The sequence below is a fragment of the Scyliorhinus torazame genome, chromosome 1 (genome assembly GCF_047496885.1).
Source record: "Scyliorhinus torazame isolate Kashiwa2021f chromosome 1, sScyTor2.1, whole genome shotgun sequence".
In the NCBI taxonomy this organism is placed as follows: domain Eukaryota; kingdom Metazoa; phylum Chordata; class Chondrichthyes; order Carcharhiniformes; family Scyliorhinidae; genus Scyliorhinus; species Scyliorhinus torazame.
In genome coordinates this window covers 104920265-104947096 of record NC_092707.1, presented here as the reverse complement: position 1 = coordinate 104947096, position 26832 = coordinate 104920265, and the positions used below count along the sequence as shown (strand labels likewise).

Here is a 26832-nt window from a genome sequence, read left to right as displayed (position 1 = left end):
ACTGAGACACAGGTTCAGTCACTAATACACGGCACTGACAGGGATGCCGCCCTCACACGGAGACTCCGGTTCAGTCACTAATACACGGCACTGACAGGAATGTCTCTCTCACACTGAGACACAGGTTCAGTCACTAATACACGGCACTGACAGGAACGTCTCTCACACTGAGACACAGGTTCAGTCACTTATACACTGCACTGACAGGAATGCCTCCCTCACACTGAGACACAGGTTCAGTCACTAATACACGGCACTGACAGGAATGCCTCCCTCACACTGAGACACAGGTTCAGTCACTAACACATGGCACTGACAGGAACGTCTCTCTCACACTGAGACACGGGTTCAGTCACTAATACACGGCACTGACAGGACTGTCTCTCTCACACTGAGACACAGGTTCAGTCACTAATACACGGCACTGACAGGAATGTCTCTCACACTGAGACACAGGTTCAGTCACTAATACACGGCACTGACAGGAATGCCTCCCCACACTGAGACTCCGGTTCAGTCACTAATACACTGCACTGACAGGGATGCCTCCCTCACACTGAGACTCCGGTTCAGTCACTAATACACGGCACTGACAGGAACGTCTCTCTCACACTGAGACACGGGTTCAGTCACGAATACACGGCACTGACAGGAATGTCCCTCTCACACTGAGACACAGGTTTAGTCGCTAATACACGGCACTGACAGGAATGTCTCCCTCACACTGAGACACAGGTTCAGTCACTAATACACGGCACTGACAGGAACGTCTCTCTCACACTGAGACACAGGTTCAGTCACTAATACACGGCACTGACAGGAACGTCTCTCTCACACTGAGACACGGGTTCAGTCACTAACACACGGCACTGACAGGACCGTCTCTCTCACACTGAGACACAGGTTCAGTCACTAATACACGGCACTGACAGGACTGTCTCTCTCACACTGAGACTCCGGTTCAGTCACTAATACACTGCACTGACAGGAACGTCTCTCTCACACTGAGACACAGGTTCAGTCACTAATACACTGCACTGACAGGAATGCCTCCCTCACACTGAGACTCCGGTTCAGTCACTAATACACTGCACTGACAGGGATGCCTCCCTCACACTGAGACTCCGGTTCAGTCACTAATACACGGCACTGACAGGAACGTCTCTCTCACACTGAGACACGGGTTCAGTCACTAACACACGGCACTGACAGGACCGTCTCTCTCACACTGAGACACAGGTTCAGTCACTAATACACGGCACTGACAGGACTGTCTCTCTCACACTGAGACTCCGGTTCAGTCACTAATACACTGCACTGACAGGAACGTCTCTCTCACACTGAGACACAGGTTCAGTCACTAATACACGGCACTGACAGGAATGTCTCTCACACTGAGACACAGGTTCAGTCACTAATACACGGCACTGACAGGAATGTCTCTCTCACACTGAGACACAGGTTCAGTCACTAATACACTGCACTGACAGGAATGCCTCCCTCACACTGAGACTCCGGTTCAGTCACTAATACACGGCACTGACAGGAACGTCTCTCTCACACTGAGACACAGGTTCAGTCACTAATACACGGCACTGACAGGGATGCCTCCCTCACACTGAGACACAGGTTCAGTCACTAATACACTGCACTGACAGGACTGTCTCTCTCACACTGAGACACAGGTTCAGTCACTAACACACGGCACTGACAGGGATGCCTCCCTCACACTGAGACACAGGTTCAGTCACTAATACACGGCACTGACAGGAATGTCTCTCTCACACTGAGACACAGGTTCAGTCACTAATACACGGCACTGACAGGAATGCCTCCCTCACACTGAGACTCCGGTTCAGTCACTAATACACTGCACTGACAGGGATGCCTCCCTCACACTGAGACTCCGGTTCAGTCACTAATACACGGCACTGACAGGAACGTCTCTCTCACACTGAGACACAGGTTCAGTCACTAATACACTGCACTGACAGGACTGTCTCACTCACACTGAGACACAGGTTCAGTCACTAATACACGGCACTGACAGGAACGTCTCTCTCACACTGAGACACAGGTTCAGTCACTAATACACGGCACTGACAGGAATGTCTCTCACACTGAGACACAGGTTCAGTCACTAATACACGGCACTGACAGGAACGTCTCTCTCACACTGAGACACAGGTTCAGTCACTAATACACGGCACTGACAGGAATGTCTCTCACACTGAGACACAGGTTCAGTCACTAATACACGGCACTGACAGGAACGTCTCTCTCACACTGAGACACAGGTTCAGTCACTAATACACGGCACTGACAGGGATGCCGCCCTCACACGGAGACTCCGGTTCAGTCACTAATACACGGCACTGACAGGAATGTCTCTCTCACACTGAGACACAGGTTCAGTCACTAATACACGGCACTGACAGGAACGTCTCTCACACTGAGACACAGGTTCAGTCACTTATACACTGCACTGACAGGAATGCCTCCCTCACACTGAGACACAGGTTCAGTCACTAATACACGGCACTGACAGGAATGCCTCCCTCACACTGAGACACAGGTTCAGTCACTAACACATGGCACTGACAGGAACGTCTCTCTCACACTGAGACACGGGTTCAGTCACTAATACACGGCACTGACAGGACTGTCTCTCTCACACTGAGACACAGGTTCAGTCACTAATACACGGCACTGACAGGAATGTCTCTCACACTGAGACACAGGTTCAGTCACTAATACACGGCACTGACAGGAATGCCTCCCCCACACTGAGACTCCGGTTCAGTCACTAATACACTGCACTGACAGGGATGCCTCCCTCACACTGAGACTCCGGTTCAGTCACTAATACACGGCACTGACAGGAACGTCTCTCTCACACTGAGACACGGGTTCAGTCACGAATACACGGCACTGACAGGAATGTCCCTCTCACACAGACACAGGTTTAGTCGCTAATACACGGCACTGACAGGAATGTCTCCCTCACACTGAGACACAGGTTCAGTCACTAATACACTGCACTGACAGGAATGCCTCCCTCACACGGAGACTCCGGTTCAGTCACTAATACACTGCACTGACAGGAACGTCTCTCTCACACTGAGACTCCGGTTCAGTCACTAATACACTGCACTGACAGGAATGTCTCCCTCACACTGAGACACAGGTTTACTCACTAATACACGGCACTGGCAGGAACGTCTCTCTCACACTGAGACACGGGTTCAGTCACTAATACACGGCACTGACAGGAATGTCTCCCTCACACTGAGACACAGGTTTAGTCACTAATACACGGCACTGGCAGGAACGTCTCTCTCACACTGAGACACGGGTTCAGTCACTAATACACTGCACTGACAGGAATGTCTCTCTCACACTGAGACACAGGTTCAGTCACTAATACACGGCACTGACAGGAACGTCTCTCTCACACTGAGACACAGGTTCAGTCACTAATACACGGCACTGACAGGAACGTCTCTCTCACACTGAGACACAGGTTCAGTCACTAATACACGGCACTGACAGGAACGTCTCTCTCACACTGAGACACAGGTTCAGTCACTAATACACGGCACTGACAGGAATGTCTCTCACTCTGAGACACAGGTTCAGTCACTTATACACTGCACTGACAGGAATGCCTCCCTCACACTGAGACACAGGTTCAGTCACTAATACACGGCACTGACAGGAACGTCTCTCTCACACTGAGACACAGGTTCAGTCACTAACACACGGCACTGACAGGAACGTCTCTCTCACACTGAGACACAGGTTCAGTCACTAACACACGGCACTGACAGGACTGTCTCTCTCACACTGAGACACAGGTTCAGTCACTAACACACGGCACTGACAGGAACGTCTCTCTCACACTGAGACACAGGTTCAGTCACTAATACACGGCACTGACAGGACTGTCTCCCTCACACTGAGACACAGGTTCAGTCACTAATACACGGCACTGACAGGAATGCCTCCCTCACACTGAGACACCGGTTCAGTCACTAACACACGGCACTGACAGGAACGTCTCTCTCACACTGAGACACAGGTTCAGTCACTAACACACGGCACTGACAGGAATGCCTCCCTCACACTGAGACACAGGTTCAGTCACTAACACACGGCACTGACAGGACTGTCTCTCTCACACTGAGACACAGGTTCAGTCACTAATACACGGCACTGACAGGAACGTCTCTCTCACACTGAGACACAGGTTCAGTCACTAATACACGGCACTGACAGGAATGTCTCTCACACTGAGACACAGGTTCAGTCACTTATACACTGCACTGACAGGAATGCCTCCCTCACACTGAGACACAGGTTCAGTCACTAATACACGGCACTGACAGGACTGTCTCTCTCACACTGAGACACAGGTTCAGTCACTAATACACGGCACTGACAGGAACGTCTCTCTCACACTGAGACACGGGTTCAGTCACTAACACACGGCACTGACAGGACTGTCTCTCTCACACTGAGACACAGGTTCAGTCACTAACACACGGCACTGACAGGAACGTCTCTCTCACACTGAGACACAGGTTCAGTCACTAATACACGGCACTGACAGGAACGTCTCTCTCACACTGAGACACAGGTTCAGTCACTAATACACGGCACTGACAGGAATGTCTCTCTCACACGGAGACACAGGTTCAGTCACTAATACACGGCACTGACAGGAACGTCTCTCTCACACTGAGACACAGGTTCAGTCACTAATACACGGCACTGACAGGAATGTCTCTCACACTGAGACACAGGTTCAGTCACTTATACACTGCACTGACAGGAATGCCTCCCTCACACTGAGACACAGGTTCAGTCACTAATACACGGCACTGACAGGAACTTCTCTCTCACACTGAGACACGGGTTCAGTCACTAACACACGGCACTGACAGGAATGTCTCTCTCACACTGAGACACAGGTTCAGTCACTAACACACGGCACTGACAGGACTGTCTCTCTCACACTGAGACACAGGTTCAGTCACTAACACACGGCACTGACAGGAACGTCTCTCTCACACTGAGACACAGGTTCAGTCACTAACACACGGCACTGACAGGACTGTCTCTCTCACACTGAGACACAGGTTCAGTCACTAACACACGGCACTGACAGGAACGTCTCTCTCACACTGAGACACAGGTTCAGTCACTAATACACGTCACTGACAGGACTGTCTCCCTCACACTGAGACACAGGTTCAGTCACTAATACACGGCACTGACAGGAATGCCTCCCTCACACTGAGACACCGGTTCAGTCACTAACACACGGCACTGACAGGAACGTCTCTCTCACACTGAGACACAGGTTCAGTCACTAACACACGGCACTGACAGGAACGTCTCTCTCACACTGAGATACAGGTTCAGTCACTAATACACGGCACTGACAGGAATGTCTCTCACACTGAGACACAGGTTCAGTCACTTATACACTGCACTGACAGGAGTGCCTCCCTCACACTGAGACACAGGTTCAGTCACTAATACACGGCACTGACAGGAACGTCTCTCTCACACTGAGACACGGGTTCAGTCACTAACACACGGCACTGACAGGACTGTCTCTCTCACACTGAGACACAGGTTCAGTCACTAACACACGGCACTGACAGGAACGTCTCTCTCACACTGAGACACAGGTTCAGTCACTAATACACGGCACTGACAGGAATGTCTCTCTCACACTGAGACACAGGTTCAGTCACTAATACACGGCACTGACAGGAATGTCTCTCTCACACTGAGACACGGGTTCAGTCACTAATACACGGCACTGACAGGACTGTCTCTCTCACACTGAGACACGGGTTCAGTCACTAACACACGGCACTGACAGGAACGACTCTCTCACACTGAGACACGGGTTCAGTCACTAATACACTGCACTGACAGGAATGCCTCTCACACACTGAGACACAGGTTCAGTCACTAATACACTGCACTGACAGGAATGCCTCCCTCACACGGAGACACAGGTTTAGTCACTAATACACGGCACTGACAGGAACGTCTCTCTCACACTGAGACACAGGTTTAGTCACTAATACACAGCACTGACAGGAACGTCTCTCTCACACTGAGACACAGGTTCAGTCACTAATACACTGCACTGACAGGAATGTCTCTCTCACACTGAGACACAGGTTCAGTCACTAATACACGGCACTGACAGGAATGTCTCTCTCACACTGAGACTCCGGTTCAGTCACTAATACACGGCACTGACAGGGATGCCTCTCACACACTGAGACACAGGTTTAATCACTAATACACGGCACTGACAGGAACGTCTCTCTCACACTGAGACACAGGTTCAGTCACTAATACACGGCACTGACAGGGATGCCTCTCACACACTGAGACACAGGTTCAGTCACTAATACACTGCACTGACAGGAATGCCTCCCTCACACGGAGACACAGGTTCAGTCACTAACACACGGCACTGACAGGACTGTCTCTCTCACACTGAGACACAGGTTCAGTCACTAATACACGGCACTGACAGGACTGTCTCTCTCACACTGAGACACAGGTTCAGTCACTAATACACGGCACTGACAGGAATGTCTCTCTCACACTGAGACACAGGTTCAGTCACTAACACACGGCACTGACAGGAACGTCTCTCTCACACTGAGACACAGGTTCAGTCACTAATACACGGCACTGACAGGAATGCCTCCCCCACACTGAGACACAGGTTCAGTCACTAATACACTGCACTGACAGGGATGCCTCTCACACTGAGACACAGGTTCAGTCACTAATACACGGCACTGACAGGAATGCCTCCCTCACACGGAGACACAGGTTCAGTCACTAACACACGGCACTGACAGGACTGTCTCTCTCACACTGAGACACAGGTTCAGTCACTAATACACGGCACTGACAGGACTGTCTCTCTCACACTGAGACACAGGTTCAGTCACTAACACACGGCACTGACAGGAATGTCTCTCTCACACTGAGACACGGGTTCAGTCACTAACACACGGCACTGACAGGACTGTCTCTCTCACACTGAGACACAGGTTCAGTCACTAATACACGGCACTGACAGGAATGTCTCTCTCACACTGAGACACAGGTTCAGTCACTAATACACGGCACTGACAGGAATGTCTCTCTCACACTGAGACACAGGTTCAGTCACTAACACACGGCACTGACAGGAACGTCTCTCTCACACTGAGACACGGGTTCAGTCACTAACACACGGCACTGACAGGAATGTCTCTCTCACACTGAGACACAGGTTCAGTCACTAACACACGGCACTGACAGGACTGTCTCTCTCACACTGAGACACGGGTTCAGTCACTAACACACGGCACTGACAGGAATGTCTCTCTCACACTGAGACACAGGTTCAGTCACTAATACACGGCACTGACAGGAATGTCTCTCTCACACTGAGACACGGGTTCAGTCACTAATACACGGCACTGACAGGAACGTCTCTCTCACACTGAGACACTGGTTCAGTCACTAACACACGGCACTGACAGGAATGTCTCTCTCACACTGAGACACAGGTTCAGTCACTAATACACGGCACTGACAGGAATGTCTCTCTCACACTGAGACACGGGTTCAGTCACTAATACACGGCACTGACAGGAACGTCTCTCTCACACTGAGACACTGGTTCAGTCACTAACACACGGCACTGACAGGAATGTCTCTCTCACACTGAGACACAGGTTCAGTCACTAACACACGGCACTGACAGGAATGTCTCTCTCACACTGAGACACAGGTTCAGTCACTAACACACGGCACTGACAGGAACGTCTCTCTCACACTGAGACACAGGTTCAGTCACTAATACACGGCACTGACAGGAACGTCTCTCTCACACTGAGACACAGGTTCAGTCACTAACACACGGCACTGACAGGAATGTCTCTCTCACACTGAGACACGGGTTTAATCACTAATTGTGCCGGTCCTCGGCTCCCTGGCCCCACCCTCACCGCCGTCCAATCACATTGTTGGTCTCCCACATTTGCGACTAAGTGTTCCAATCAGCAGCAAAAATGGGAAATCAACAGCCTGTGATTGGAGGAGCAGCGCCATTCTGATACTCCCTTGCAAACATCGCTGTTTGACCAACATTTTAAATGCTGGCTCCAGGCAGCTGCATTGAAGAGCTTTGAGTGCCGCATTCAGCCTTCAGGCCGCAGGCTGGAGCCAACGGAAAGGTTTCCAAGTGTCATTTGTGGCAGGTTTGGCAGGGAGTTTCTCCCCGGCTCTTGCCGGAGAGTTCCCCATCACTATCTAACCACACTTTTCACACCCCCAATCTTCCAGAGGACCCTTGGCAGTGCCACCCTGGCAGTGCTCCAGCTGGCTTTGCAGTTCCAGCTGGGCACCTTGGCAGTGCCAATGGGGGGGGGGGGGGGGCAAGTGGCCATCCTGCCCTGTACCTGACCTCCGATGGGCCCCCCCACCCCGTGCCGTTCTACCAGGTCCAAGTTTGTGGGGACCAGTACGGAACTGCGCCCGGCTGGGTAATTCCCTGGGGAGGCCGACAGATCCCAGGTGAGCAAGTCGAAGCAGGTTTTAAACCTAGTTAGGTGTGCAGTGCTTGGTCCCGCCCATTGTGGGCCGGATCCTGATCGCGACATCTCACGTATCCTTGCGAGGTGTACTGGCTGCCAGGGCATCTACCGGCTGCGTCACTCCCATTTGTGCACAACGTGGCCAATAGATCACGCCCAACAACGTCCAATCCCGAGTGAAGGCATTTCTCAACTGGTACATTCTGATTAAATCTTCAATTCAAACCTCTAGATTAGGCTTTTTTTTTTTAAAGTTGAAAATCAGGGTGACTTCCGGTTGCGGTGATGCCGAGCTAGCCGCACGTTTCGGCGGCTCCAGCTCCGACGGACCTTCGGGCTCTTTTAAGAGCCCCAACGGGGATTTTTTCGGCCGAGCAACCCGGTGTGGCGTGTGTGGGAAGGGAGTCCCCCCCGAACGACGGAAGAAAAAAACCGGCGGCGGCGGCTGCAGCCTGAAGAATCTTCAAATATAAGGTCAGAGGGAGAGGAAAACAAAATGGCGGCGGAGAAATCGCAGGCGCCATGGGGGCCTGAGCAGGACGAGGTCGTGAGACGGTGCGTGGACCTGCTGAAGGAGGTGGTACTGACCCCGATGCTACAGGCAATTGAGGGGCTTAAGGAGACTTTAAAGACCCAGGAGACTGAGCTCCACGTGCTGGAGCAGAAGGTGTCAGGTATTGAGGACGAGGTCCTGGGCCTGGCGGTTCAGACTCAGACGCACGAGGCACTTCATAAAAAGTGTGCTGAAAGGATCGAGGCCCTTGAAAACGGAGCGCGAAGGAAGAACCTTAGGATACTAGGTCTCCCTGAGGGTGTGGAAGGAGTGGACTGTGGAGCGTACGTAAGTAAGATGCTGAGCTCACTGATGGGTGCTGAGGCCCCTGCGGGCCCCATGGAGGTGGAGTGGGCAGGTCGGATCCCGGCGAGAAGACCAAAAGCGGGAGAACCACCGAGGGCGATAATCGTGCGATTCTACCGCCTCAAGGACAGAAAAGTGGTCCTGAGATGGGCTAAAAAGGTGCGGAGTAGCAGATGGGAGAATGCGGTGGTACGGATATACCAGGACTGGAGTGCGGAGGTGGCGAGAAGGAGGGCGAGCTTCAACCGAGCCAGAGGTTTTGCACAAAACGAAGGTGAAGTTTGGGATGCTGCAGCCGGCAAGACTATGGGTCACGTATCAGGAGAGACACTATTACTTCGAGACGGCGGAGGAAGCATGGACCTTTATTAAAGAAGAGAAACTGGATCGGAACTGAGGGACTGATGCTGCAGGAAATATTATTGTTATTGTTTTTGATAATGTTATGGTGAAAGTTAATCGAGAAGTAAACAGGGAAGGGGGGAGACACTGGGGAAATGTGGGCGCCGGTGAGGGGGGAAAGACGGGACATAGTCGGAGAATGGGGAAGGGGAGGGGGAGGGGAAAGGGAGCTGCGCCATAAGAGGCGGGTCAGGTAAAGGGATGTTCCCGCGCCAGAAAGAATAAGGCGAGAAAATAGGCGCAAGGGAGTTCCCTCACACCGGGGGGGTCGAGGAGTGAGCGGGAGTAGCCGGGATCAGTTGAAGTCAGCTGACTTACGGAAGTGATATGGGGGGAGCAATCAAGCTAAATAGGGATCTAGCGGGCGGCGGGGGGGGACGGGTGGGGGGGACAACTGGGTTGCTGCTGCGGAATTCCAAAAGGGAAAGGGAATGGCTAAAGAGTGGGTGGTCGGGGACGGTGTGCGACGCTGGGGGAGCGAGCGGGAGCGCGGAGGCGTGATATGGGACTGGCCTAGAGAAGGTAATGGCTAGTCGACACGGGAGGGAGGCAGGTAGCCCCCTAGTGAGGCTGATCACATGGAACGTGAGAGGCCTGAATGTACCGATAAAAAGGGCCCGAGCGCTCGCGCATTTGAAAGGACTAAGGGCAGACGTGGCTATGCTCCAAGAGACGCACCTAAAGGTGGCAGACCAAGTTAGGCTAAAGAAAGGATGGGTGGGACAGGTGTTCCACTCAGGACTGGATGCAAAGAACTGAGGGGTGGCCATTTTGGTGGGGAAACGGGTAGCATTTGAAGCAAAGAACATCGTAGCAGATAGCGGAGGTAGATATGTAATGGTGAGCGGTAGGCTGGAGGGAATGGAGGTCGTGTTGGTTAATGTGTATGCCCCAAATTGGGACGATGCGGGATTCACGAGACGGATGCTGGGGCGTATACCGGACCTGGAGGCAGGAAATTTGATTTTAGGAGGGGACTTCAATACAGTGCTGGACCCGGGGCTAGATAGATCCAGCTCAAGGACCGGAAGAAGGCCGGCAGCGGCCAAGGTACTTAAGGGGTTTATGGACCAAATGGGGGGAGTGGATCCATGGCGATTTCTTAGACCTAGGGCTAGGGAGTATTCCTTCTTCTCCCAGGTCCATAAAGTGTACTCCCGGATAGATTTTTTTGTTTTAGGAAGGTCGTTGATCTCTAGGGTGGAAGAAGCTGAATACTCAGCCATAGCGGTTTCAGATCATGCCCCACATTGGGTGGACCTGGAAGTAGGAGAGGACAGGGAGCAGAGAACACTCTGGCGATTAGATGTGGGACTGATGGCGGATGAGGGAGTGTGTGCAAGAGTGAGGGGGTGTATTGAGAGATACCTGGAGGTCAATGACAACGGCGAGGTCCCTGTGGGAGTGGTCTGGGAAGCACTAAAAGCGGTGGTCAGAGGAGAGCTGATCTCTATTGGGCCCACAAAAGGAAAACAGAGGCCAAGGAAAGGGATAGATTACTGGGGGAAATTTTAAGGGTGGACAGGGAATTTGCAGAGACCCCGGAGGAGGAGCTGTACAGGGAGAGGAGGCGACTCCAGACCGAGTTTGACCTTCTGACCACCAGAAAGGCGGAGGTACTGTGGAGGAAGGCACAGGGGAGGAGGTACGAATATGGGGAAAAGGCTAGTCGCCTGTTGGCGCACCAACTGCGAAAGAGGGCAGCAGCGAGGGAGATAGGAGGAATTAGGGATGAAAGGGGAGACACTGTGCGAAGGCCAGGAAAGATAAATGAGGTGTTTAAGACCTTTTATGAGGAACTGTATAGGTCTCAACCCCCAGAGGGAGAGGAAGGGATGCGGCAGTTCCTGGACCAATTGAGGTTCCCGAAAGTGGAGGAGCGGGAGGTGGCAGGCCTGGGGGCACCGATTGAGGTGGACGAGGTTATTAAGGGACTGGGAAGCATGCAAGCAGGGAATACTCCGGGGCCAGACGGGTTCCCGGTGGAATACTACAGAAAATATGTGGACTGGTTGGCCCCGTTGATGGCTAGGACGTTCAATGAGGCCAGGGAAGGGGGGACTCTACCCCCGACGATGTCGGAGGCGACGATATCGCTAATTTTCAAGAGAGACAAAGATCCGTTGCAGTGCGGGTCCTATAGACCTATTTCACTATTGAACGTGGACGCCAAGTTGCTGGCAAAGGTACTGGCATCGAGGATAGAGGACTGTGTCCTGGGGGTGGTGCACGAAGACCAGACAGGGTTCGTAAAAGGGAGACAACTGAATGTTAACGTGCGACGACTATTAGGGGTGATAATGATGCCGCCAGTGGAGGGGGAGGCAGAGATAGTGGCGGCAATGGACGCAGAGAAGGCATTTGATAGGGTGGAGTGGGAGTATTTATGGGAAGTGTTAAGGAGGTTTGGGTTTGGGAACGGGTTTATTCGCTGGGTTAGACTTCTTTATGGGGCACCAACGGCAAGCGTAGTTACAGGTCGACATAGATCGGAGTATTTCCGATTATATAGGGGAACAAGACAGGGATGCCCGCTGTCTCCATTGTTGTTTGCGTTGGCAATTGAACCTCTGGCCATGGCGTTGAGGGACTCCAGGAAATGGAGAGGGGTGATTAGAGGGGGAGAAGAACATCGAGTCTCGTTATACGCGGATGACCTATTGTTATACGTGTCGGACCCAGCGGGGGATGATAGAGGTTATGCGAATTTTGAGGAGGTTCGGGGAATTCTCGGGGTATAGGTTAAACATGGGGAAGAGTGAATTATATGTGATACATCCAGGGGACCAGAGTAGAGAGATAGAAGGCTTACCACTATGGAAAGTGGAAAGAAACTTCCGATACCTTGGGATTCAGATCGCTAGGAGCTGGGGAACCTTGCACAGACTTAATTTGACACGGCTGGTAGAACAAATGGAGGAGGACTTCAAGAGGTGGGACATGCAGCCTTTATCGATGGCGGGCAGGGTGCAAGCAATTAAGATGATGGTCATCCCGAGGTTCTTATTTGTATTTCAATGTCTCCCTATATTAATCACCAGGACCTTTTTCAATAAAATAGATAGGAGCATCACGAGCTTTGTGTGGGCAGGGAAAGTTCCGAGAGTAAGGAGGGGGTTCCTTCAGAGTAGTAGGGATAGAGGACTGGCACTACCGAACTTGGGAGATTATTGGGCCGCCAATGTGGCAATGATACGTAGATGGATGATGGAGGGTGAGGGAGCGGCGTGGAAAAGACTGGAGAGAAAGTCCTGTAAAGGGACGAGTTTAGAGGCGCTGTTTAGAGTTTAGAGCTACCGCTCTCACCTAAAAAGTATACCACAAACCCGGTGGTGGCGGCAACACTGAACATATGGGGACAGTGGAGGCGACAGAGAGGGGTGCGGGGAGCCCTGGTGGGGTCCCCTATCAGGAACAACCATAGGTTCGCCCCAGGAAGAATGGATGGAGGATTTCAGAGCTGGTACCAGTTGGGAATTAGGAAGGTGGGAGATTTATTTATAGATGGGACTTTTGCGAGCTTGGGAGCATTGGAGGAAAAGTATAAGTTACCCCGGGGAAATTTCTTGAGATATATGCAGGTGAGGGCGTTTACTAGACAACAGGTGAGGGAACTTCCGTTGCTCCCAACACAGGGGATACAGGACAGGGTGCTTTCAGGGGTGTGGGTCGGAGAGGGCAAGGTGTCAGAGATTTACAGAGAGATGAGGGAAGAGGGGGAGGAGTCGGTGGGAGAACTAAAGGGAAAGTGGGAAGAAGAATTAGGGGAGGAGATAGAAGAGGGTATGTGGGCTGATGCCCTAAGCAGTGTAAATTCCTCCTCCTCATGCGCCAGGCTTAGCCTGATTCAATTTAAGGTGCTACATAGAGCACACATAACGGGGGCAAGATTGAGCAGGTTCTTTGGAGTGGAGAACAGATGTGGGAGGTGTGGCGGGAGCCCGGCAAACCACGCACATATGTTTTGGGCGTGCCCGGCACTGGAAGGGTATTGGAAGGGAGTGACAGGAGTGATCTCGCAGGTGGTGAATGCCCGGGTCAAACCAAGCTGGGGGTTAGCTCTATTTGGAGTTGCGGATGAGCCGGGAGTGCAGGAGGAGAAAGAGGCCAATGTTGTGGCCTTTGCGTCCCTAGTTGCCCGGCGCAGGATCCTACTTATGTGGAAAGAGGCGAAACCCCCCGGACTGCAGGCCTGGGTAAACGATATGGCGGGGTTCATTAAACTGGAGCAGATAAAGTTTGCCCTGAGAGGATCGGCTCAAGGGTTCACCAGGCGGTGGCAGCCATTTCTCGACTACCTAAGGGAACGTTAGAGGGAAGACAGATGACCAGCAGCAGCAACCCAGGGGGAAGGGGGGTTTAGTTTAGTATAGGTCATTAGATAACGGGGTTTTGTTACTTGTGTATTGTTACAAATTTCTATTTTGTTATCGTTCCGTTTGTTTTGTCAGAGGGAAAAATGTTGTTTAGAAAAATTTTCAATAAAATATATTTTTTTAAAAAGAAAATCAGGGTAGGGTTTTCTAGTTTGCTCGAAATGCCAATGACATTATGGCAGCTTCCGGTGCACAATTTTGGCTGTTACATTTTCTATATATATAAGTATATATTATTATAATATTATATATCAAGAGCGGCATGGAGGCACAGTGAACTGCTGCCTCACGGTGCCAGGCACCCGGGTTAGTTTCCAGCCTCGGGTGACTGCATGTTCTCCCAGTGTCTGCGTGGGTTTCCTCCGGGTGCTCCGGTTTCCTCCCACAGTCCAACGGTGTGCAGGTCAGGTGGGTTGGCCATGGTAAATTGCCCCTCAGTGTCCAGTGATGTGCCGGTTAGGTTAGGGGGATAGTACGGGGTATGGACATGGGTAAAGTGCTCTTTCAGAGGGTCGGTACAGACTCAATGGGCCGAATGGCCTCCTTCTGAACTGTAAGGTTTCTATGAATCTATGATTACAACAGTATTGGCTAGAAAGTGCGTTGGGGGGCTTCCAGTGATGGTGATGTGCTGGGCAGATGCATATCAGATGGCTCTACTCCAGATCAGAACCAAATAGGCACTTTTAGGTGAATTTTGCCAGAAAATCTGAAGGCAAATTAACCTCAACGGTGAAAAGAAAGCAACCACACAAAAATGCCAGCGAACGGGAGCTCGAGGGCTCGAAGGGACGACAGAAGTGGCGGAAAGGGCCACGAGCAGCAGGCGGACAAGCCGGCGGACCAAAGAGGCATGGGGAGCCGGCCACCCAGGAGAGAGGGAGACCATCGACTTATGCATCAGCCTTCCCCCCCACCACCCGGAGTCAGATGGAAGACCTTCCTCATGAAGGAATTGACCACCATGAAAGAAGCGATCAGGATCAAAATGCAGGTGGGGGTCAATGTGGCGGTGTCAGAGACGATATCACCATACAAAAGACAATCAACTAGTTGAGGAAAAAAGTGGAGGCTCAAGATAGGACGATCCTACACCTGGAGAAGGCCTCAATGGACCAGAGTGACAGGATTGACACCCTGGAAGCAGAAGATCAAAGGTTGGTGGCGGCCCAAGGGAGCTTAAAGAGCAAAGTCAAGAACCAAGAAAACAGGTTCCGATGACAGAATGTTCAGATTGTGGGCCTGCCAGAAGGCATCGAGGGCAAAGACCCAACGCTACGTCGCCCAAATGCTGGGCAACCTAGTCGGGAGAGACAGCTTCCCCAACCCCCCAGAACCTGACAGGGCACACAGGTCGCTCAGGCCGGAATCCAAGGTGGGGCAGCAGCCGAGGGTGATCATCGGAAAGCTGCACCGATATCAGGTTCGAGAGAGGATCCCGTGGTGGGCAAGACAGACTAGAGCAAGCACCTGGGAAGGACAAAAATCCAAATTTACCAGGACATTGGGGCAGATCTGGCAAAATGCAGGGCTGAGTTTAACCAAGTGAAGTCAGCCCTGTACAAGAACAGGGTGCGATTCGATATGCTGTTCCCAGCCAGGCTCTGGGTCACGTGCCAGAACAAAGAGCACTATTTCAATACCCTGGTTGAGGCAAACAAATTCATGCAGACCAACGGCCTGGACTAGGGACAGGCGAGGCAATGAGGAAGGTTGATCAGAGGAGGATTGCGAAAGAAATGGAGACTCATTGGATAGTTATCATGTTTGCGCAGGACTATGCGGTCACGCTCTGATCAAAAAAGACCAGGTCACAGGAGAGAGTGAGGACTGGGAAATGCAGGTAAGGGTACAGGCAGGGAAAGCGGACAGTCTGCAGGCATTAGCTAGGGGTTAGACCAGCCCCGGGAGGGTAGCCACCACACTAGCAGGGATAGCTAGCACGGGAAGATATGACAGCAAGGGGGGCCGTGGGTCCCTGGACAAAGGGGGACCCCAGAGTGCAGCGGCGCACCCACATGGTGTACATACAGGTGGCGGCCATGTTGGGTGCCCCCTGGACAAAGGGCAACCCCAGTGTGCAAGGGCCCAGCTTCATGGTGAGAACGTTGACTACGGCCATCTTGGAGGTCCCCCTAACAAAGAGAAACTCCGGATTGCAGGGGCGCATCCACCAGGTATGTATGATTGATCCCGCAGGAATGGGGGGACAAAACCCCCACCAGGATTATCACCTGGAATGTCAGGGGACTTGACGGCCCAGTGAAAAGATCCAGAGTCTGCGCCGACTTAAGAAGTCTAAAAGCCAACATAGTCTTCCTGCAGGAGACACACCTGAGGGAGAAGGACCGACTGCGGTTAAGAAAGGGCTGGGTGGGACAGACGTATCATTCATGTTACAGGACGAGGGCTAGGGGAGTAGCCATTTGAATAGTAAGAGAAATGAAATGAAAATGAAAATCGCTTCTTGTCACAAGTAGGCTTCAAATGAAGTTACTGTGAAAAACCCCTAGTCACCACATTCCGGCACCTGTTCAGGGAGGCTGGTATGGGAATTGAACCGTGCTGCTGGCCTGCCTTGGTCTGCTTTCAAAGCCAGCGATTTAGCCCAGTGTGACAAAGACGGTTACGGACCAAGGGGGACAGTATGTCATGGTCAACGATGTCCTGGACAGGGCACTGGTAGTTCTGGTAAATGTGTACATGCCCAACTGGGACAACACAGACTTCATAAAGTGGACCATGGTGGAAATCCCTGACATAGACACACTAGCTGATCATGGGAGGGCGACTTCAACTGTGTACAGGGCCCGCTGACGGGCCGACAAACCCCAGAAAGGGGAAAAAGACGGGCATGGCTTGGGAACTGGGAGCATTCATGGAGCAGGATGGGGCATTGACCCCATGGCGGTTCCTACACCCCGGTGAGAAGGAATTCTCGTTCTTTTTCCCCGGTGCACAAAGCATAATCAAGGCTAGACTTCTTTGCAGTGAGAAAATCAGTGCTTCCAGGAATAATAAGGGCTGAATACTCCACGATAATAATCTCCGACCACATTCCACACTACATGGATGTGAGGTCGGAGACAGGCTGTGCCCAAAGCCCCACATGGAGGCTGGATACGGACCTCTTGGCCGACAAGGTCTTCTGGTAGAAAACATACCAGGCCATAGGGGAGTACATCACTAATAACCAGAACGGGGAAGTCTCACTTTCCACATTCTGGGAGGCACTGAAGGCTGTGATTAGGGGAGAGGTGTAGCCTACAAGGCGCATGGAGACAGGAAAAAGCGGGAGGCCAGGCAACAACTGATTGGCTCCATTCTGGAAGTCGACAAAAAGTTCCTCGACAGACTGGACATGCCAGTCGTAGGGGACGACAGGCGGGGGGAACCAGAAGCACCAATAGGACTGGAAGAGATCATCATCATAGATCATAGATTATCATAGAATTTACAGTGCAGAAGGAGGCCATTCGGCCCATCGAGTCTGCACCGGCTCTTGGAAAGAGCACCTTACCCAAGGTCAACATCTCCACCCCATCCCCATAACCCAGTAACCCTACCCAACACTAAGGGCAATTTTGGACACTAAGGGCAATTTAGCATGGCCAATCCACCTAACCTGCACATCTTTGGACTGTGGGAGGAAACCGGAGCACCCGGAGGAAACCCAGGCACACATGGGGAGGATGTGCAGACTCCGCACAGACAGTGACCCAAGCCGGGATCGAACCTGGGACCCTGGAGCTGTGAAGCAATTGTGCTATCCACATTGCTACCGTGCTGCCCACCATCATGGAGAGCATCAGCTCCTTGCAGGTGGGAAAGGCACCAGGACCAGGCGGGATCCCAGCGGACTACTATAAAAAATTTGCACCAGCCCTAGCCCCACACCTACGGGACAGATTCGCAGACTCGATATGGGCATCCTGCCTCCTATGCTAACACAGGCCACGATATCGCTGATACCCAAAAAAGACAAAGATCCGACGGAATGCGAATCATACAGACCCATTTTGCTGCTCAGCGTAGATGCAAAGATACTCGTGAAAGTCCTGGCCAAGAGACTGGAGAACTGCGTACCAGAGATGGTTTCAGAGGACCAGACGGGCTTCATTAAGGCTGGACAGCTCACTGCGAACATTAGGCGACTGCTGAAAGTAACAATGACCCCCATCCAGGGAGAGAACACAGGCAATCGTCTCCCTAAACGCAGAAAAAGCCTTCGACAGAGGCCAGTGGAAGTACCTCTTTGAGGAACTTGCAGAGTTTTGGGCTAGGAGCCAGGTTCACCTAATGGGTGAAACTCCTGTACAATGCCCCCAAGGTGAGCATTCAGACCAATACCACCAACTCTGAATATTTCCAGCTGCATAGAGGCACAAGGCAGGGATGCCCACTGTCCCCGCTCCTGTTCGCCCAGGCAACTGAACCCCACCCGATTGCTCTGCGAGATGCTCGAAGCTGGAAGGGCATTCAAAGAGGAGGCAGAGAGCAGAGTCTCACTTAATGTGGATGACCTGCTCCTGTACGTCTCGGACCCACAGAATAGCCTGAAAAATCATGCAGCTCCTGGAAGAGGTTGGAGCCTACTCGGGCTACAAACCCAACCTGGGCAAGAACAAGGCATTCCCAGTGAACCCGAACAGGGGAGGGACAAAGCTGTGGTGCCTACCATTCAAACTAGCACAATAGAATAATAAATTCCGCTACCTGGGGATCCAGATAGCCCATGACTGGACACAGATTCACAAGTGGAACCTGACCACACTTGCGGAGGAAGTAAAAAAAGGACCTACATCTGCGGCAACCACAAATTCCTACAGCCTCGCTCAACACCACCTTCAAAAAATGGAGGCAGGACGAGGGGATGCCAGCAGTCAGGGGCTTTCACAAAGGGGACAAACTCCCGACCTTGGGTGAACTGATGGAAGACCTGGAACCACCGACAGGACAGGAACTCGGGCACCTCCAAATTAAACACTTTTTCCGCAAGTAGGCAGCAAGGTACCCATGGGCCCAGAGAGACAAACGACTAGAGGAACTAACAAATACAGGCAGTAAGGAGAGAGGGGGGGGAAACTGTGGGACCATCTATGGACAGTTACTGGATAAGGCAAGACTACCGCTGGACGAAGCCAGACGAAAATGGGAGGACGACCTGGGGACGGAAGTGGGTTGGTGACTCTGGAGCGAAGCACTGATTAGGGCCAACTCCACATACCCCTGCACTAGGCTAAGCCTCATGCAGTTTAAAATGGTGCACAGAGCGCAGCTAACCAGAACCTGAATGAGCAGGAAGTGAAGGATAATTCCGAACGGTGTCCCAAACTTGTTGGGTTCTGGACAGCCTTCTTCGAGGCGATGTCCAAGGTTGTGGGGGTTAGGGTGGTGCTGTGCCGGAGAGTGGCAGTCTTCGGGGTTTCGGACCAGACAGAACTACATATGGGGAAGAGGGCCAATGCCCTTGCTTTTGCTTCCTTCGCACGCCAGAGAATCCTGCTTGGCTGGCGATTGGCAGTACCACCCACAGCTGCAGACTGGCTGGCAGACCTGTCAGAATTTCTCCACCTGGAGAAGAAGATCAAATACACCATAAGGTCAGACGAGGGCTTCCACAAAGCGTGGGGGCCATTCATCAGCCTGTTCCAAGACATGTTCGAAGCCAATCGTGATCGGGAAGAAAGGGGGAGGGGGACCGATGAGGACAGACAAGATCACACAGAACAGATAGGAACAAAGGGGTGGGGCAAGGAAGGAACCCAGGGAAGTATCAGGAAGGGACATAGGAAGAGAGCGTGGGGGTGGGGGAGCAGAGAGCTCCCTCCAGCGAAGCCATAGGTGGACCAGCAACAACCGCAAAATGAAAGAAAGAATATAAAAATACAACACCTATGGCGAAGGAAGGGGCTAAGATGGAGCCCAACTATCAAAAGGGGAGGAGGGGGAAGAAGGGGGAGCAAGGAAAGGGGGAGGGCCGATGAAAGGGGTATATGTAAATTGTACAAAGGAAACGTCTCACTTTAAGTTTTTTATATGTCTAATTGTTAAATTATTCAAATTGAAAAATTCTCATAAAAATATTTGTTTAAAACAAAACTGCGTTGGGGTGTCAAGAGGTCAGAGAAGGGTCTTTCTCAATGCAAGTTTGTCTGAATTTACCTGTTAATTGGGATCATTTGATCTAGAAAGGTAGCAGAGGACCTACTACCAATCAATGCTGCAGTTTAACATGTGGAACTTAAGCTAAAACAGGAGATTCACAGTTGAAGTATCAACTTTGTTAAATAATAATTTTATAATAATATTTATTGTCACAAGTAGGCTTACACTAACACTGCAATGAGGTTACTGTGAAAAGCCCCTAGTCACCACATTTCAGCGCCTGTTTGGGTACACAGAGGGAAAATTCAGAATGTCCAAATTACTTAACAGCACGTCTTTTAGGACTTGTGGGAGGAAACCGGAGCACCCAGGAGAAACCCACGCAGACACAGGGAGAACGTGCAGACTCCACACAGACAGTGACCCAAGCCGGGAATCGAACCTGGGACCCTGATGCTGTGAAGCCACAGTGCTAACCACTGTGCTACCGCGCTGCCACCAGTTTGATCAGCTGTCTCCCAACATGAGCTGTCTCATCTGCTTGGCTGAACACTATAAATAGCCAAGCAGCAATGAGGACAGTCAATTTTTTTTTTTTTAAAGACTCACTTTCTGAAACAAGTTTTTTTTTGATATTTAATTACATCGAGACATTATCTTCAGGAGCTTCGTCACAGAATACGTAAACTGTCGCTATAGAAACAGGCCTTGAAGATCTCCCAATTCTAGAGGCCTGTGCACGGATTATACAATCGTGCAAGCAGGGAGTGCAAAAACACGGCGGACTGTTCAGCCGCTGACTGAATTCCGGACATGAAAGGAACACCGCTGATGAGGCCAGGGCAGTTTGGGGGGAGAGAAAATGATGATAGACTATTCAACTGTGGAAACCGGGGTTGGTAAACTCAGTCTCACCTTTGCTGGGTTTTCATACATTTTCCAACTTAGGTCACTGACTGGCAGTCGGGAACAGGAACCCTGCTGACGAAGGTCAATTGTGGCAGACATCTGAAAACCCAGATCAGCTACCTCAGCACAGACTGGGGGGTTGTGTGTTTGATGTTCGAGGCTGCCACTCGCAACCAGGTCAGAGGGAGCGAACACGTGAAAGGGAGTGGAAATCTGGAAATATCTGCCCCTCCCCAAATAAGAAAGCTGCTGATACAACTGAAATTTTTAATTGACAAAGAATTTTCCAGACCAAGGTAGGTAAACAGAATTAAGGTGCAGATCAGCCACGATCAAATTGAATGGCAGAGCAGGCTCACGGACTTGCATGATCTACCCACCTGCTCCTATGCTCAGTTAATCTGGTGAATGCTCCTCTGTTGAGAACACCCACAGGCAGTGTTGGGGCAGGTCTCGGAGATCAAAGTGACCATAAACCGCAGAGTAAAAAAAAAATAGCCTAAACACTCCGAACCTTACATCCATTAAACATGAAATGCTGTCCATTGCAAAGATGATTTCCTGGATTGGAATATTCACAAACATAAAAAGTATTCATTTTACTTGGAAATGTTTCAAGCTCCTGCTGCAAACATACATTCTGCATGCAACATTATCCATTGCATAAAGACCAAATTTAAATTGTAAACAAGTAGCTCACCCCTCCCACCTTATCCTTTAACAGGTCATATTCTCGTTAGTCCCATTACCTGGCTTTGGCACACAGCACTTTCACCTCACTTTCTTTGATGAGCTCACAGCGCATTAGCTGTTCTATCTGATGGTCCAGGTCACTTGTGTCAGCCATGATGACAAATGGGAATGAGGGGGGGGAAAAGGAGAGAGTGTCCTCAACAGGCTGAAACGGAACACAAAACAGTTCAGTCAAAAGTGAAAAGAAATTCCTGGCCCTAAAAAATTTATTGTAATACAATCTCAATAATCCAGGTGGAATTATTCAAACCTGCAATGTCAAACCCCAATTGAAGACAAAACAAGTGGAAACAAAATGCCGAACTGTGCATGCAGAATATATTAAGTCGCAGCTATCGATCTGTGCGCGTGGTGTTTTCAGGAACAGTGACCGCTTGCAACTTATAGCAAATCAAAAATTCATTGAGAACCTAGGTCTGCACCAAACAACTGGCGAAGGACAAATGTTATGCCTTTGTACAAAGGGACAGTTACCCTCCTGAATAGTAGGAAACCCATTAAACTACTTGGAACTGCGGGGGCTAACATTAGCGAGAACTTGAAACGGTTTGGAACAATCAGCAGGGACTTGTGAAGAACAGGTAATGTCTGATAAACCGATATCTTTAAGGAAATAACAGGGTGTCGACAAAGTGAGTCCGATACATTGAGATTTTCCAAACATTTCATAAAGTGTTCATGTTACAGATGTAGTCAAAGATTGAAGCTCAATAGTATCAACGGCAGAGTGAGAGCAAGGGGACAGAATTGGTTCAATGAATGGTTCTCACACTGGCGAGATGTAACCAGTGGAGTACCCCAGGGATATGGAATCCAATATTCTTAAAGCCACAAATGATCTGGACATTCAGCAAAACCTGCTCATGACACCAGATTAGATGTCAAGCTGTGACCAAATGAGGTAGGTTATGAGAGTGGGTAGATAGGTGGAAAATGCAGTTCGAGGAAATAAAAAGCGTGTTAATACATTCACTCAGATTTACAATGGAAACTAAGAAACAACTGAAAGACAGCAAACAGTATAATTTCTAATTTCAAACTTAAAATTATAAATGGACAAAACCATTCAAACGGACGAATGGGGTTGAGTTTTAAATATAGGGGAACTGCAGAGAATTAATATAGAGGTGCTGCAGAGGTGCTTAATATACACAGAATTTGGTAATTTTGCTGAAAAATAGACAGGCTGTCAAAGCTCTTCACCTTGAATTCATCAGGACAGGTGTAAGAATACCAAATTTCAAATGGATCAATTTAGAGTGCATGAGAAAAGGGTGCTGATTGATTGCCAAATGAACTCTGATTGGTCATGGTGGTGCTAAATTGTGACCCCGATTTAAATTAAGATATCTGCTGGTCTTGCAAAGAAGTTCACTTACAATTGCTAGAAGGTACATATATTCATACACGGAGCACTGTCCTCTGCAAACAGAAAGAATATGTCCAGACATTACACTTTTATTAAACAGAAGCATGGGGGACAATTATTTCCTGATGCATTCTCCATGGCCAGAATGCACTTGCCAAATACAATGAACTCCTTCTGTGCTGCAATTTCAGGCTCGATTGACATATCCACTACAGTTTGCCTACCGCTGCAACAGGTCCACAGCAGACACCATCTCCATGGCCCTGCACTCTACCCTGGAACACCTAGATAACAAAGACACCTATGTCAGACTCCTCTTTATCGACTACAGCTCAGCTTTCAACACCATTATTCCTACGAAACTCATCTCCAAACTCTGTGGCCTTGGCTCCTCCCTCTGCAACTGGATCCTGAACTTTCTAACCCACAGGCCACAATCAGTAAGGAAAGGCAACAACAACACCTCCTCCACGATCATCCTCAACACCGGTGCCCCACAAGGCTGTGTCCTCAGCCCCCTACTATACTCCTTGTACATCTATGACTGTGTGGCCAAATTCCCCTCCAACTCGATTTTCAAATTTACTGATGACACCACCGTAGTGGGTCGGATTTCAAACAATGACGAGACAGAATACAGGAATGAGATAGAGAATCTGGTGAACTGGTGCAACGACAATAATCTCTCCCTCAATGTCAACAAAACGAAGGAGATTGTCATTGACTTCAGGAAGCGTAGTGGAGAACATGCCCCTGTCTACTTCAATGGGAACATGCCCCTGTCTACTTCAATGGGAACAAAGTAGAAAGGGTCGAGAGCTTCAGGTTTTTAGGTGTCCAGATCACCAACAACCTGTCCTGGTCCCCCCATGCTGACACTATAGTTAAGAAAGCCCACCAACGACTTCCGGTTGTGGCGATGACCAGCTAAGCCGCACGTTTCGGCACCTCCCGTTTCAACGGACTTTTGGGCTCTTATCAGGAGCCCCAACGGAAATTTTTGAGGCCAAACCCAGTGTGAGACGACAAAGCAAGGAGTCCCCCCGGGTGTGGATGGAAAGAAGCGATAGTAGTGGCCAGATTGCGGAGGATCCTCTGGAGCAGCGGCAGAGAAGAGAAGGGAGAAGCAAGATGGCCCCACCCCACCCACCCCGAGGGGGGGACACACGAAGAAATGTGGGCGCCGGTGGGGAAGGGGACAGGGTAGGGGAGAGGGAGTTGCGCCACTAGGGGCGGGGCCGAGAGGGAAGCGCAGGGTTTTTTCCCGCGCTATGGAAATTGAGGCGGGAAAAGTGGGCGCAGGAAGGAAGGAGGCCTCACACGCAGAGAGGCCAAGGGTAAACGGGGGAAGCCGAGGTCAGCCACAGTTTGCTGACTCCCGGAAGCAATATGAGGGGAGCAATCAAACTAGAAGGGATTAACTGGGTGGCTGCTGCTGAGGGTAAGGGGGAGCTGATACGGGATGGGATGGTCGGGACGGGAGGGCACCGTCTGGGGGACAAACGGGTGCGTGGGGCCCGGGTGAGGAGCTGGTTTAAAAAAGGGGATGGCTAGTCGACGATGGGGGGGGGGGGGGGGGGGGGGGGGGGGGGGGTAAAAGGGCCCCCCAACCTGGTTGATCACGTGGAACGTGAGAGGGCTGAATGGGCCGATTAAGAGGGCAAGGGTATTTGCGCACCTAAAGAGACTGAAGGCGGATGTGGCTATGCTTCAGGAGACGCACCTGAAATTGGCGGATCAGGTCAGATTAAGGAAAGGATGGGTGGGACAGGTATTCCACTCAGGCTTAGATACGAAAAATAGAGGGGTGGCAATACTGGTGGGGAAACGGGTATCGTTTGAGGCTAAGACCATAGTGGTGGACAGTGGGGGCAGGTACGTGATGGTGAATGGCAGATTGCAAGGTGAGGCGGTGCGGTGGTGCTGGTGAACGTATATGCCCCGAACTGGGATGACGCGGGTTTTATGAAGGTTATGTTGGGGCGCATCCCGGACCTAGAGATGGGAAATTTGGTAATTGGGGGGGGGGGGGGGGGGGGCTTCAACACGGTGCTGGACCCAGGGCTGGATCGGTCCAGATCTAGGACCGGGAGGAGGCCGGCAGCGGCCAAGGTGCTTAAGGGGTTTATGGAGCAGATGGGAGGAGTAGATCCCTGGAGATTTGCTAGACCGAGGAGTAAAGAGTCTTCCTTCTTCTCCCACGTCCATAAAGTATACTCCCGGATAGACTTTTTTGTCCTAGGAAGAGCGCTGATCCCGAAAGTGGTAGGAATGGAATATTCGGCTATAGCCGTTTCAGATCACGCCCCACACTGGGTGGATCTGGATCTAGGAGAGGAGAAGGAGCAGCGCCCACTTTGGAGATTAGACATGGGACTGTTGGCGGATGAGGGGGTATGTGGAAGGGTGAGGTGATGTATTGACAGATACCTCGAGGTCAATGATGATGGAGCGGTCCAGGTGGGAGTAGTATGGGAGGCGCTGAAGGCAGTGGTTAGGGGGGAGCTGATTTCCATAAGAGCCCACAGGGGGAAACAAGAGGGTAAAGAAAGGGACAGACTGATTGGGGAGATTCTGAGGGTGGATAGGCAATATTCGGAGGCCCCGGATGAAGGGCTATACAAGGAAAGACGGAGACTACAGACGGAGTTTGACCTGCTGACCACGGGTAAGGCGGAGACGCAGTGGAGGAAGGCACAGGGAATACAATACGAGTATGGGGAAAAGGCGAGCCAACTTAGGAAGAGGGGGGCGGCGAGAGAGATCGGAGGAGTTAGGGACGGGGAGGGAAGAATGGAGCAGAGAGCAGGGAGGGTGAACGGGGTGTTTAAGTCATTTTATGAGGCTGTATAAGTCCCAACCGCTGGAGGGGAAAGAGGGAATGATACACTTCCTGGACCAGCTGGAGTTCCCGAGGGTGGAGGAGCAGGAGGTGGCAGATTTGGGAGCGCAGATTGAGGTGGAGGAGGTGATTAAAGGAATTGGGAACATGCAGGCAGGAAAGGCCCCGGGACCAGATGGGTTCCCGGTGGAAATATGTGGACCTACTGGCCCCACTCATGACGAGAACCTTCAATGAGGCTAAGGAAAGGGGGAAACTACCCCCGACAATGTCGGAGGCGACGATATCGTTGATCCTGAAACGAGACAAAGACCCGCTGCAGTGCGGGTCATACAGGCCTATCTCCCTCCTAAATGTAGATGCCAAGTTACTGGCCAAAGTGATGGCGACAAGGATAGAGGACTGTGTCCCAGGGGTGGTACATGACGACCAGGGTTTGTTAAAGGGAGGCAATTGAATGCCAATATACGAAGGTTGCTGGGGGTGATGATGATGCCCCCACCGGAGGGGGAGGCGGAGATAGTGGTGGCGATGGATGCAGAGAAGGCATTTGATAGAGTGGAGTGGGACTACCTGTGGGAGGT

The 26832-nt window shown here is 51.1% G+C and overlaps 1 protein-coding gene across 2 annotated transcripts in view; it reads right to left on the bottom strand.

The window, feature by feature from the left end:
- LOC140410756 (serine/threonine-protein phosphatase 4 catalytic subunit) overlaps positions 1-26832 on the bottom strand; it is an 89996-nt gene that overhangs the window by 52798 nt on the left and 10366 nt on the right. Inside the window, exons 2-3 of one of the 2 annotated variants that reach the window (XM_072499315.1) lie at positions 23417-23459; positions 22034-22182 (exon numbers count right to left, since the gene is read on the bottom strand). In XM_072499315.1, coding sequence (XP_072355416.1) covers positions 22034-22182; positions 23417-23434 — 167 coding nt within the window. In that variant the 5' untranslated portion in view covers positions 23435-23459. The remainder of the gene's footprint in view (positions 1-22033; positions 22183-23416; positions 23460-26832) is intronic. The other variant, XM_072499326.1, reaches the window with a different exon arrangement.